The 13882-nt window shown below is 34.6% G+C and overlaps 2 protein-coding genes across 3 annotated transcripts; both read left to right on the top strand.

The window, feature by feature from the left end:
- Nucleotides 1-414: 414 nt before the first annotated feature.
- On the top strand, nucleotides 415-8518 carry LOC117932608 (type I inositol polyphosphate 5-phosphatase 2). Of its 2 annotated transcripts, none has more exons than XM_034853887.1 (11): nucleotides 415-842; nucleotides 939-1044; nucleotides 1127-1219; nucleotides 1660-1741; nucleotides 1858-1962; nucleotides 4797-5628; nucleotides 6111-6295; nucleotides 6674-6797; nucleotides 7126-7274; nucleotides 7451-7656; nucleotides 8120-8518. In XM_034853887.1, the coding sequence occupies exons 1-10, from the start codon at nucleotides 813-815 to the stop codon at nucleotides 7644-7646; spliced, it is 1902 nt and encodes a 633-aa protein (XP_034709778.1). In that variant the 5' UTR covers nucleotides 415-812; the 3' UTR covers nucleotides 7647-7656; nucleotides 8120-8518. The 2 variants fall into 2 exon arrangements, with proteins under 2 accessions (XP_034709778.1, XP_034709786.1); XM_034853895.1 differs by having other exon boundaries at nucleotides 562-842; nucleotides 6689-6797.
- A 412-nt stretch (nucleotides 8519-8930) lies between these two features.
- LOC117932624 (peroxidase 20) lies at nucleotides 8931-10985 on the top strand. Its single transcript, XM_034853905.1, has 4 exons — nucleotides 8931-9354; nucleotides 9534-9725; nucleotides 9870-10035; nucleotides 10283-10985. The coding sequence occupies exons 1-4, from the start codon at nucleotides 9136-9138 to the stop codon at nucleotides 10702-10704; spliced, it is 999 nt and encodes a 332-aa protein (XP_034709796.1). The 5' UTR covers nucleotides 8931-9135; the 3' UTR covers nucleotides 10705-10985.
- The last annotated feature ends 2897 nt before the right edge of the window (nucleotides 10986-13882 follow it).

Here is a 13882-nt window from a genome sequence, read left to right on the forward strand (position 1 = left end):
AGTTAATTTAATTCAAATCTGTTGAGTGGAACATGTTTCTGCTTTGTGGTTACTAGTCCTAGTCAAGTTGGTGTTTGGCTGATGTACTATGAGATCAGGTGTTGAACCCACACTTAGATTTCTGATGGGAAATGGCTTATTGTATTTGGGGCCTCTTTAATTTGGAATTCAGGTATCATGAGGAGCCAGTAACTGAAAAATTGAAAATGCCCAGTTGGAATTTGCTGATGTTTTAACTTACTTAGCTTTTGGGCTGATTGAAAGTTTATTATCTTGTTGTAATCTCAGATCTGCAGCTGAACTCTATTATGTGGGGTTTGCAATAATAATATTATGCTTTCTTTTATTGTTAAGTCAATTACCTATCTTGCTTGCCAACCACCTATAATGAAAGGAATGGCTGTAGCACCAGTTGATTTTAGGGTGTTTGTGCTTGTTTTGTTATTAATGAAAACGACATCCCATTTTTATTGAAAGTAGTTGAATTTTCAATAGTATGATGTTGTGGTATTTCATATCAGAAAAATGCTACTTGGGAGAAGGACCATTTGAATATTTCTTTTGCAAGTTGAGGTTGTGGATGTCTATGAAATAGGGCCATACCTTTTCTGTCCTTTCCATTTGGTCCTAATATGAATCTTCCTTGTAATTGGCATCAAACGCGCCTACCCGGAACACCTCTTGTGTTTTAGGGGCCTTGAGAATTTCTTATTTAAATATTAAACTCCAAGAACACTGGCACATAGATACCTGTGCCTGCTTCCATGCATATTTAACAGCTTATGTATTTCTAAGCTTTCACTCTAAACTCGATGAGAACCAGGCAAGGAAAGCGATCTGAGGTATGATTTAATGCATTCCAGTGCTTTTTTGAGCTTTTCTTTTTCTTTTAAATATGTTTGTTGATGAGTTATTTGAATGGTTTGACTTGTTTGCAGGCCTTTTGGCCTTCCATTGTGATGAAGAAATGGCTAAATATTAAGCCCGAGGCCTATGATTTCAGTGAAGATGAGGTTGACACTGAGACAGAGAGTGAGGATGATGGTATGGTTGTAATATGCTAAACAAGAAATTTATTTTTTTAACACCTTCTCTTCTTGATAGTGTTTCTGCAATTCTCGTCCAGCTTGCTCTCTTAAGGATGCAAGAGTACACATGGGCGAGGACCATGCCTGTAGAATGCAGAGGAACCAATCCGTATGCACGAATCAAACTTCAGGCAATATTTGATTTCTATTTCATTAATTTGATCCTCTTAAAATTGCCATTTAAATCAAAATTATGTCCATCCTGTCTCATCTTTGCTATCAAAGTCTAGAGGTTTTCTCAGTGTTGCTCAACTTGCTTTTGCAAAGACCAGTTTGCAGGAACAGGATCATTTGATTTCGAATTAATAAATCATTTACAATTCTGAGAACCAGTTCTCCTTTACCTTTTCTTTTCTATTTAATAATATTTTTTTTTTCACTTATCGTTGATAATTCAGTCTCTCACTCTTAATGGAGGTTATTTTGGATCCTTAAAGTTAGGACTATAATGCCAACAAACATTATTACTTTTGAAACATCTCCTTAATGTTTTTTACTCATTTGATAAAATATGAGTTTGAAATCTCTTCAGTTATGTATGGGTTTGATAATTTTATTTGTCCTGGAACAGAGTCGAAGGGCTATTCATCAAGTCACAGAAGAGGAAAATCAGAAACTCTGCGTGTTCACTACATAAACAGAAAGGATATCAGGTTTGGCTACAAATTAATGCTGTTGGATTTCTGCTTCTGCTGGGAGCGGAAGCCTGCAAGTAATGATATTATGGTTCCAACTGAACTTCTTTATGGCACTTGGTGGTTTTCCATAGGTTGACAATTGGCACTTGGAATGTTGCTGGAAGGCTTCCAAATGAGGATCTTGAGATTGAGGAGTGGCTCTGTATGCAAGAACCTGCAGATATTTACATTCTCGGGTGAGTACTAATTCTTCTTCTTATTCCTTTTGTCAGATTTCTCCCCATCCTCTTTCTTGGCTGAGTAGATGCTCATGCTGATTAATCCTTTAAATCCGGAATTTAATGGCCATTTATTTGGCATAGTGACAAATTTTTATGCATATGAACATGATGGATTCACTGAAACTAGACCTTTTCGTTATTATCTGTGTGTGTTTGTGTGTGTGTGTGTGCGCGCGTGCGTGCTGTTAGTACAATCTTAATTAGCTGGCTATCTCTGACCAGGTATCAAAATTCTTTGGCGGTGGAAATTTAGTGAGTAGTTGCTCAAATTAGCTGTCATATGCAGCATGTTATGCATGGTACGTTTTGTACTGTTTATACCAAGAAATCTGCTAATAATGTTTTATCATATCATAGCAAGACTACTAAAAAGTCTTGTCTAAATGATAGATAAAGTAGAACTAGATGGGAAGATCAAGAAAAATAGCAAAGACAAAGTGAAGCAAGACTTGATGACAATCCTAGATGACCGCAAATAACTAACCATTGTACTTGACAAGCTTGCCCAAATCAGCGAAGCATTTCACTATCCATTTTACTGGCCTCAATGATAATTCTAGTTGGCTCCAATCTATCATATAAAAAAAGAAACATAAATCAGGTATCGATACAACATTCATTAGAAGAATAGAAAAGTCATAAAGTAATAAAGCATACAAATAGGGAAACTGTAATTAGGTATTGACCACAATGATTATTTAAAGCATTCAAAGTGATGATCTGTGGAGAGAATTCAATCCTGCTTGACTTAGGAGCTTGTTAGGAAAGTTTGATGTTAATAATTATATGGTAGGCTCCATCCATGGAAGTTAAATTAGTCATTTAGGTTTTACTGAAATCATCATGTTTTGTTGTCAAATCCTTCTAAAGTTAGGGCTGAATACAGACTGAACTGTATCGAATAGATGGCTTGATGTTTACAATTAAACACTGAAAGGAAGTATATAGAAGTAGACCAGAAGATGGGATAGAAAGTTTTTTCAAGTACTCAAAATCAAATCTTAATAAATCCTTTTCAAATTTAGAAGATTGTGATAAGGTGTACCAATACTGCTGGTGCTACATCATTCGATCATCTTTATTATTATTCTTGTGTAGGGGCATCCTAGGATTTCAATAATTGACCTCCCATAGCTTTGTTGTTCCAGCTGTATAATTGCGGGTCCTTTTCCAGGGATGAAGTTATTCTACCACCTTCTCTGAAAGATAATTACTTAATTATCATGGGAAATCTAGACAGTGCTAAAACTCAATCAACAACTCACGAAAAAAAGCCTCAATCTCAACTACTGAGGTCTAGAGCTTTATCCTTGACGATCATGTCATTTTTCAGTGCATCTAACCATGTTTTTTGGTGTATTCTACTTGAATCAAGTTACATCCGTATTGGACCATGCACAGGTCTTTGTTGCATCTTGGACAACTTCACCGCCCCCCACCCAATCCCTTTCTCAACTTGTGCTAGATGTCTAAACACCTCCAAGCCATTTAACTTAATTTTTAATAAAATCTGGATATATATTATTTTAACAGCATCACAAATACTAGATGTCATTTAGTTGGTTTGATTAGGATATGATGTGATGTGCCATGTAGAAATTTCCACACTTCACATTATTGCAGGTTCCTTTTCTAATTTTTCAGTGACTCTCAGAATATAAGCTTCCAACATAAGTTGAGGGTAGTTTTAGTCACTGAAACTTTTTAGAATAGATTTCTGCTAGATGGAACATTTTTTAGATTTGAGTATGGATAAAATCTCGGCCAAAATTTTCTAATAAAAACTTTGTGCTTGTTCTTTAAAGTCCATTTCTTAAGGTTGAAAGTTTGCTTTTAAAATTTTTCCTTTTTAGTCCACTTCGATTTTCTTCTCTCAAAGCTAATCAGCAGGAAAACTTGTAAGTTGTGTATAATAATCTCTGCAAAGGCCAGTGTTTTCCTCTTTTAATTCATCCTGCATTTCATGTGAACAGACAGGAAACTTTTCTTGCATCTCTCCCTTTCCTTCCTCTTCAATTTTCTTTTCTTCTTTTAAGCAACAGACAAACAGAAGCGTAACTTTCTGGCTTTATAATGTGATATTGACATGGATAATATTGTATTACTGTCAATAATAATAAAGTTGTGAATCAGGGATGATTTTACAAAAATGTTCTACAAAATCAGTTGATGGGATTGCAAAAATTGAAGAAGGCGATGGGACTGTAAACTAATAGCCTAAATAAGTGAACCTACCTTTTGATTTTTTCTAAGGCCTTCCATTTTAGAGCCCCACTGAATATGTCTGGATAGGCTGACCTATGGGACTTCCTATCCCTCACCAATCAGACCAAATACAGCGTCCAAAGCTCATCATGGTCTTGGACCTCAGCCAATTTACAGCCCAGATCACAGTTACTACAGTATTCATGCTGGTGATCTTGACATGAATATCCCAGAAACAGTTCAGATGTGCCATGGAAGCTGAATTCTGGTGTGGTACCTTTCGGGAAATCTACCATGGCTACAAATGGTGGCCTCAAATGTGTTGTGTTGTAATTTTAAGACCAACATGGGACATAATTGATTGCTAAAGCTTTCCAACAGATCATCATCATTTTATGTTTAATAACTCTTAACATTATTAAATACTGCATGCTTGGAATTGTTTTTGTTGCATCCTTTAACTGCATTTAATGTTTTTTCATGACTGCAATTATTATTTGGAATACAACCTTTAATCTCTTGACATGGTTGAATGTGAAATACGGTCATGATTTTAGTGATGGACTCATATCCTGATTTTACAGTTTCCAAGAGGTGGTTCCTTTGAATGCTGGGAATGTACTTGGAGCAGAGGACAGTCGACCAATTCCAAAATGGGAGGCAATCATTCGTAGAACCTTGAATAAATCTTTTGAACCAGAATCCGAGTACAAAAGCTATAGTGCTCCAACCTCTCCTGTACTGAGGGCATCTTCTGTTGCTGATGCACTTAAAGAAGAGGTTGACAGTCCTACATTAGAGATGATGAACAATGAGACTGCAGCTCCCACTAACGGTTGTAACTTAGAAAGACACGAACTAAATGGTATGATTGGCACAGGGAAGAAATTCCAGCTAAGGAGATTATATGGTGGTGACAGCAACATTAGATTAGACTGGCCTGAATATTCATTAGATAAAGTCCCTCAAGTTCTCTCTAATTTGAAATTGCGGAGAGTATTGAGCAGCTCAGCAAGAGTTGGCTTTGGTTGGATGGAGACTCCTATAAATTTTAGTCCTCAAAAGGTCACATTGGATGGTGGGGGGATGAAAAGGTCATACCGTAGCTCTGGAAACCTAGGATTGATCTTCATGGAGCAGCAAGAGAGGTCTAAACTTTGTGATTATCTCTCTGATGTTTCTGACAGGTCTTCTGAAGAGGAAGATGAATCTCTTATTGAAATACCTGAACATCAATTCAAAGATGGAGAAAATAAAGATTGCATGAAGTCACGTCAGAGCTATGTGCGAATAGTTAGCAAGCAGATGGTAGGGATATACATATCAGTGTGGGTGCGAAAAAGGTTGAGGAGACATATAAACAACTTGAAAGTTTCTCCTGTTGGAGTCGGCCTTATGGGCTACATGGGAAACAAGGTAATGTCTTACTTTCTGGCCAAAAATGAACTAATCTGGATGATCACACCAACTAGGGTGCTGGATGTTTATCAATTAGATCCTGAGAAATAATACATCAGTTTTCTACACAGAAATAGATTAAAAATGACATGGAAGAAAAGAATAGCAATAATACATCAGTTTCATCATTGATTCAGAAATGCTATAATTATCATTTTTTAACACAACTATTGTAATCAACCTGATATGAGTAAAATTGTGCCATATCTTGGTTGTGGAGGAGGAGCCCCACCTTTGTTTGGCAGATAGAGTGAGGGGACTTTTGAGAATTCACTTGTTTTTGCTTTTTAGGTGAAAAAGACATCAGTGCTCCTTCAAACCATGATGTGTTGCAATGCTGGTGATTGAAATGATTGTAGAGGAGTAGAACAACCAGTTACTGAATGTATTAGCCTCATTACTGGTTATCTATATAATTCATGGCATGGTTACTGATGCAGGGATCAGTTTCTGTTAGCATGTCTGTTTTCCAAACTCGGATATGCTTTGTTTGCTCTCATCTGACTTCTGGTCACAAGGACGGTGATAAGCAGAGGCGTAATTCTGATGTTTATGAGATCTTAAGGCGTACCCAATTCTCATCTGTCATTGATGCTGATCAGCCACAGACAATTCCTAGTCATGAGTAAGCATTATGCTAGTGTAAAACTTAAATATAAAACAAGATTACAAGTAATTGCATTAAGGCAATTTTTCCCCTTTTAAGTTGATTTAATATAACTAGGGTACAACATCACCAAAAAAGGCTTTAAGAGTTCTTACTACAATTTGACTAAGTGAGCTTTTGTCTATTCAGAAAAATCTTGTACAAAACAATTAGTGATGGTTCGGCTGATGGATCATGGTTGAATTGAATCTTACATCTAGTAGATTGTGATTACATCTAAAAATTTAGGCTTGCTAATTTTTTTCATTGTGCTTATTTAGCAATTCCAACTAGAGAATCTTCATGCTCTTTTACTATTGTATCTCTATTTACATGGAACATGAATTTTTGATTCAGCTCTTTTTTAAACAGCCAGATATTCTGGTTTGGGGATTTAAACTACCGTCTCAATATGTTGGACGCAGAGATAAGGAAGCTTGTTGCTAAGAAAAAGTGGGATGAACTTATCAACTGTGATCAGGTGAGACACATAAATCTAAACTATTTCAACCTGATTAGGGACTCATTGGAATAGGAAGCTGTTCAAGGGAAACCCATGTTTGTGTCCACAACAACCAATACCATTGACAAATCCAAGCATAAATCTGACATTTTTTCAATTTATGTCAATAGCAAAGCCATTATTTTTTATGATCTATACATGAATTAATGGTGGTTTTCACAGAAACAAATCTTGTTAAGGGGTTCTTTTGGATATTCTCCTAGAAGGTTTTCATTCCCACAAGAAAAATGTGCCTTTTCTTGTAATTAAGAAAAGAAAATTAATGACAACATGATGCGTATGGCAGCTGAGCAAAGAGCTAAGGAGTGGCCATGTATTTGAGGGATGGAAGGAGGGGGTGATAGACTTCCCACCCACATACAAGTATGAAATCAACTCTGATAGATACGTCGGAGAAAACCCAAAAGAGGGAGAGAAGAAAAGATCTCCAGCATGGTATGTACAACTTCCTTGGAACAAGCAATTTTACATTATCCTGAATTAGAGAAGAGATTAGTGGAAAATATTGGTTGCACTCTTTTGTTGCTCTCACCAATTAACCGTTCTAATCAAGATATCCTGGCAACACTAATGATAATCTTTTGCTAACATGTACTTTCACTATCATGCAGGTGTGATAGAATACTATGGTTAGGGAAAGGCATAAAGCAGCTCTGTTACAATCGAGCAGAGATAAGAGTTTCAGATCATCGTCCTGTTAGTTCAAATTTCATGGTTGAGGTTGAAGTTTTTGACCATCGGAAGCTTCAGAGGGCTCTCAAACCCACCGATGCAAGAGTACACCCTGAGATTTTCCTTGATCAATAGCAGATAATAGGTAATCATTTTCATATAGCATTGATCATATAATCCATGTTATGTGCCTTGATCATGTTTTATAATCATAATCATGAAGCTCTGCACTAAAAGGTAGTGAGATGACAAAGAGGAAATCACTAAGCAATGCCTATGAATGCTATACCCCAATGACCTGAAACTGAAATTTCTGCATCATTGGCCATATATTTGTAAATCCCCATTAAAGAATGCAGGAGTTATGAATCACTCCATTCTTCTCTTTTCTGCTCGTATTTTTAAATTTTTTACTGTTTCTCTATGTGATTCTCCTCATATAACCCATGTCTGAAGAGACTGCTGAGCAGTGAGGATAAAATCAGTTTCCAAAGCATAAATTTAAGTTTGTAGATGGTGCTGAAGTTTTTAACACCTTGATGTTCTTATATTTTGAAGAATATCAAGTCATAAATACTGACGATCATATGGATTTGCCATTGAATCAGGGATTATTTCAAACAGGATCGAGGGTGCTAACCATTTTGACAAGCCTAGCATATTGATGATGCCCCATTTGACAGATGGATTTCAAACTTCTTTAGGATGAAGCCCTTGAATATCATTATTATCAGACAACCATGCACAAAATCTTCGATGTTTTCCACCTTTTCTAGTTGATAACAAGGATTAGATGCAGTCTGAGACGGAGTGTTCATGAGAATTTGTATTCTTAACATGTGAATTATTTTGTGTTAAGGGGTGAATGTATACGGCTATGACTATACAATAAATTTTCTCCCAGGAGAGCCTTGTAACAATTCTGTTTAGTTGGTCTATTGATTTTGGTTGTTGTAAAAACGTCAGGGAAACATTCTGTGATTAATATAACGTGCGAGTTTTGGTCACTGTCTTGTTACTTCATTTTGATAGCTTGGCTGCAGCTAATTCTCCCGTGTCCATAGATTAGAATGGTACAATAAGGAAAGAAAAAAAGGAGAACAAAGGCAAAAGAAACCACAGTCAAAGCAAGCATTACCATAAGAGCCCTTATCTTGTACTCAAAAAACTTTCAAACTAGTTCAGATTAGGACTCTGGGGTTCAAGCCCTACACTTTACTGGCAAGGACTGAATCCTATTTTGTGGATTTTTAATAAACTTGAGGGCATTTTTTAAACAAGCCCTGTGATGCATATCATTTTCCTTTCATGTATAGCCAGACCTGCCCTTCATGTCTTCACCAAATAGTTGCCTTGTGAGAGCAGTTTTCAATATTGGAAAAACAAAAAGAAGATTAGGTTGGGTTAGTTGTATCAACTTTGATTAAAACATTAAAAGAATTATTCTAGTTAAGTAGGTTTGAAAACGAGGGAAAGAGAAAACATAGGAAAACAGTGCAAGCAAACATATCTTTGCTGACCTATATCCTATACATAGGGTTGTTTATACTAATTTCTTTTCCTACACCATTCTCTCTGACTCTTGCCCATTACCTACAGGTTTTTGCTTTTCTGGTTATCATCCATGGAGTTTATGAGAATACTGTTGAGTATACTGGTTCTGATATTCCATGGCAATACTGGAGTTTTGAGCGAGGCCGGGTTTCTTGTTCTTGATTACTACAAAGAAGCATGCCCTTTAGTCGAAGAGATTGTGAGACGTAATGTTGAGATTGCAGTGCTTAGAGATCCTCGCATGGCTGCCTCACTCCTTCGCTTACATTTTCATGACTGTTTTGTTATGGTCAGGCCTCTCTTTCCATCTCATTTCCGCGCATACACACACAGTCATGCATGTTAATTGGAAACAAAACACTACAGAGTACTGTTTGGATCCTTTCTTATAGACTGCTGCTAGTTTTTTTCTTGGTTATTCAGTGATGATCACAACCATGGTTTTCTTGTTATCTTCTTTCTGGGCAGGGATGCGATGCCTCTATTCTTCTGGACACCTTTGGGGATATGGTAAGTGAAAAACAAGCTGGGCCTAACCTGAACTCGGTACGAGGATTTGGGGTGATCGACAATATCAAGCACTTGGTAGAAGAGGCATGCCCATACACAGTCTCATGTGCTGATATTCTAGCCATAGTTGCTCGTGATGCTGTTGTATTGGTACAGATCTCTATCAACTCTCTCTCCATGAGCTAGCAACAACTGCAATTTAATTTACCATTCTAATCAATCTCTCTAACCTCTGAATGATTCTGCAACTTTCATGTACTTTCTTATTTGCATGTGCTATTTCTTTTGCAAAAGAGGGGAGGGCCTAGATGGGAGGTTTGGCTAGGCAGGAAAGACTCATTGAAAGCAAGCTTTGATGGAGCCAACCAGTTCATACCTGCTCCAAATTCCTCACTAGAGACACTCATCGCCAATTTTAAGCAACAGGGTCTCGACACAGGAGACTTGGTTACTTTATCTGGTGAGTATTCAAACATCATCAGTGATCAAACTATGCCTCCAAGCTAACAAATCAATGTTGCAGTCTATACAGTCTTGCACAAAGCTTGGAATGTTACAACCATTTGGCCTTTGGTTGTTTGCTATATAATTCTGATTGTTTCTACCATTTTCCCAGAAGCCAAATAGATGTTTTCCTTTCAAATTTTTCTTTCCTTTTCTTTGGAAACATCTATAGCACATTGACATCTACCAGTGCTTGTCAACAGGTAGCCACACAATGGGAAAGGCCAGGTGCGTAAGCTTCAGGCAGAGAATCTACGAGAAGAGCACAGAAGAAAACTTTGATTATTACAAGAGATACACAACATTTAGAAGGATCTTACGGTCCATATGCCCAGAATCAGGGAAAGACGATGCACTGGGAGCACTTGATTTCAAGACTCCTACAAGATTCGACAACTTATACTTCCATAATATTATTGAAGGAAAAGGTTTACTACAATCAGATAATGTGTTGGTGAGGGAAGATCTTGAAGGGGAGATAAGAGAGCAAGTGCGGGCATATGCTTCTGATCAACAACTTTTCTTTGCTTCATATGTGAATTCAATTGTGAAGATGGGAAACATCAATGTACTCACAGGGAATGAAGGAGAAGTTAGAAAAAATTGTAGGTTTGTGAATCCTTAGATGGGGTCCTGATAAGTGAATATTGAAGGTATGTTTGATAATGATTCTAGAAAGTGTTTTTTGTCTTTGAAAAAAAAAAAAATTATATTTCAAGTACTAGAAAAATTAGAAACACTTCTTAGAATCATTACCACAAAAGCTCTAAAATTATTGATTTATTAATTGTAAATCGGAGAAAGGGAAAGGTTATTGGCTCTTGTTTTTAGGCTAGGTTAAAACTTACAACCTAGCCCATATATATTAATCAAATCTCCCCATTTTATTGGTAGGTGAGAAATATCTCGAGATGTAATGTGTATTTATTTTTTTATTTTTTTTAAATTTACAAAAATATAATAATTTTGTATTTAAGAAATATAGTTAGCTGTGGCTTGGGTCCTCTTCTATTTACTATTGTTATGTATAGAAAACATAAATATTTTTCAATTATATTTTAAATTTCTATAAATATGAAACATGGTTGGTAGTTGTAAATTCGTTTCTTCTTTTAAAATTACAAAAAAAAAAAAAAAAAAAAAAAAAAAAAAAAAAACACCAAAATGTTTGATAAATTATGTAGCAAATTTTTTTAAGTATTCCCCATCTTGTAAATAGAATGTAAAGTGGTCATTCTACTTTAGAACTTAACACTTTTAAGTTTAAGCAAGTAAATTTGAAGGGGAAAAGTATTTATCTAGTGAATTTTGTTTTTAAAATTAGAAGCTTTTATACAAAAGTGTAACATCTTATTAATATATATATATATATATATATATATATATTATGCTTTGAAAAAGTAATAAAAAAAATTTGATATCTCAATTTTTTTCATTAATTTTTAAAATTATTACTTTCTCGATATAACACCTCTAATACTTTCTCTATGTCAGGATTAATGATCTTAGGATGGTATATGATTGCATTATTTAAATCAATCTTGATTTGATATGGTCTTTATCCTCATTTTCTATGGATCAGGATCCTAATATCATTATTGTTAATATTTTTTGTACATATATAGTTGATGTGATTTCAATTGATGTTTCCCCATGCTCAATAGTTTGTTGATGTTCAAAGGGGTGTGAGTTGGATATGGTATTCATCGAGTGTTCCTTATGATAGTTGAGGGATTTTCACATTGTTTAAATTTTTTGTCTATTTTAATCTCCACAAAACTTCTCTTAATGTGCCACTTTAGAATGCCCCAAATGCTTCTTCTTCTTTTTTTGGCAAAAAGAGTCATCAAGGTATATGGACATTGACTAACACCAAAGAGAATATGAGGTGGTCATAAGATCATATTAGCCTAAGTATTCGAATTTATGTAGGTAAATTTAAAAAAGGTATTTTATCAAATACCCATATTAGTGGAGCTACATTCATTCTTGTTCTTTTGTTCTATTGTTTTCTTGCTCATTTGGTATGGTAGTCATTTTAGTTAAATCGATTTAAGGTAATCATCTTAGAGATGAGTGAATAAGGTGATAGTCACTTTTTAGAAATATAAATAAGATGGTGCAAATGACAACTACATGTAAATGTATTACAAATATAATAGAAAATAATTACATATAAGGTAAAAAGAGTAGGGGAAAGAGATAATGCAAACTCGAGATTTTTATGGTGGTTTAGCACAATCCGATCCACATTCACTCTCCTCGAACCCAATTCAAGTGAGGGTTCCACTAATAAGGCTTCCAACACAAGCCTTCAAACTTTACCATTTAATTAACTAGTTTCAACGAGCATTTACAATTTTCTTGAAAACATATCTCACTTTTGAACTTTTCCAGTGATAACCTACACTTGGCAAACCCTAAGTGATGCCTCATACTCAAATTTTTTCGTAAAGTGATACCTCACACTTGATCTCACCTCACATGGTATACAAGAAAAGATTTGATGAAAATGAAACACCTATTTTACAATTTGACACAATAGTGTACAAGGAAACTATTCGATTGAATGGTGCACTAAGATGAAATGAGCTAAGTGCACTCTAAAAACATTCTCACAAAACTAAAATAATATTCAATAATGATTTAGAACCCCCCACCCTCTTGAAAAAAAGAAGTTTGAAGCCTTTGAATAGAAATTGGAAGCTAAACTAGTTGTTAACATAGTTTGGGTTCCACCAATCGATTGGCTACTAGCCATTAGAGTTATTGTTGCCCATTCGGCTCAACCAATTAAGGTTTAGCCTCGACCAATTGAGGCTTGACCAATTGAATACATGCTACTAAAAGAGAGAAAGAGAGTATAAGTGCACTTTCATCAATTGAGCTCAATCAATTCCTTCTTACCTCAACAATTACATTGGAAAATGTATAAATGACCTCGATTTGAAGTCTAAAACCCCTAACAACTTGTATTCCACTTCACAAGCCCTTTAAAATAAGTTTAGAAAGGCTTAGATTTAGGGTTTTAATAAAATAAATAAAATTAAAACCATCTAATTTATAAAAAAAATAAATTCAATTTAGGCATTTAAATAATTTTAGTTGTTTTAATAAAAATGTAATACAATATAAACATAGTGTACCAACAACATTATAAAAAGACCTTAGAGAATAGATCTTAATTTTTCTTCTCTTTGAGGTTTTTTTATTCTTCTTGATTCTCCTTTGACATGAAATATTTTTAATTGCTTCTAAAGAAATCTTTTTATTTAAATACACTTAAAGATAAATCATTAGTTTCAACATTTGTTTTATCATCAAATAAATAATTAATTTTAATATTTGTTTTGTTATCATTAAAATTGGGATTAATCAAACCTTAGTTGCACAATGATGTATTTTCTATGTTGAACTTCTTTTTAAAATCCCATTTTCTTTGCATGCTGCATGCTGCATGCCTTAATTTCTTGCTTGGCCATGAGTCTTGTACTTTTACATTGTCAAACTTAAATAATAATAATAATAATAATAATAATAAAATCAATAAATCCAATAAAGTTGTGCCGCTAAAAGTTTATTTGTAAGTAATTTTGAAAAAACTGTTTCTATACACTTCTTTTGATAAAAAATTTTAAATGCTAAAAATGTTCAAACACTTTCAAAAATCGCTACAACACATTTCAAGAATGTTTAAATTCAAAATGATTTTAGTAAAGATGTTTTCCTTGTATATATATATATATATATATATATATATATATATATATATATATATATATATATATATATATATATATATA

This window comes from Vitis riparia, chromosome 2 (assembly GCF_004353265.1).
Source record: "Vitis riparia cultivar Riparia Gloire de Montpellier isolate 1030 chromosome 2, EGFV_Vit.rip_1.0, whole genome shotgun sequence".
NCBI classification, from domain to species: domain Eukaryota; kingdom Viridiplantae; phylum Streptophyta; class Magnoliopsida; order Vitales; family Vitaceae; genus Vitis; species Vitis riparia.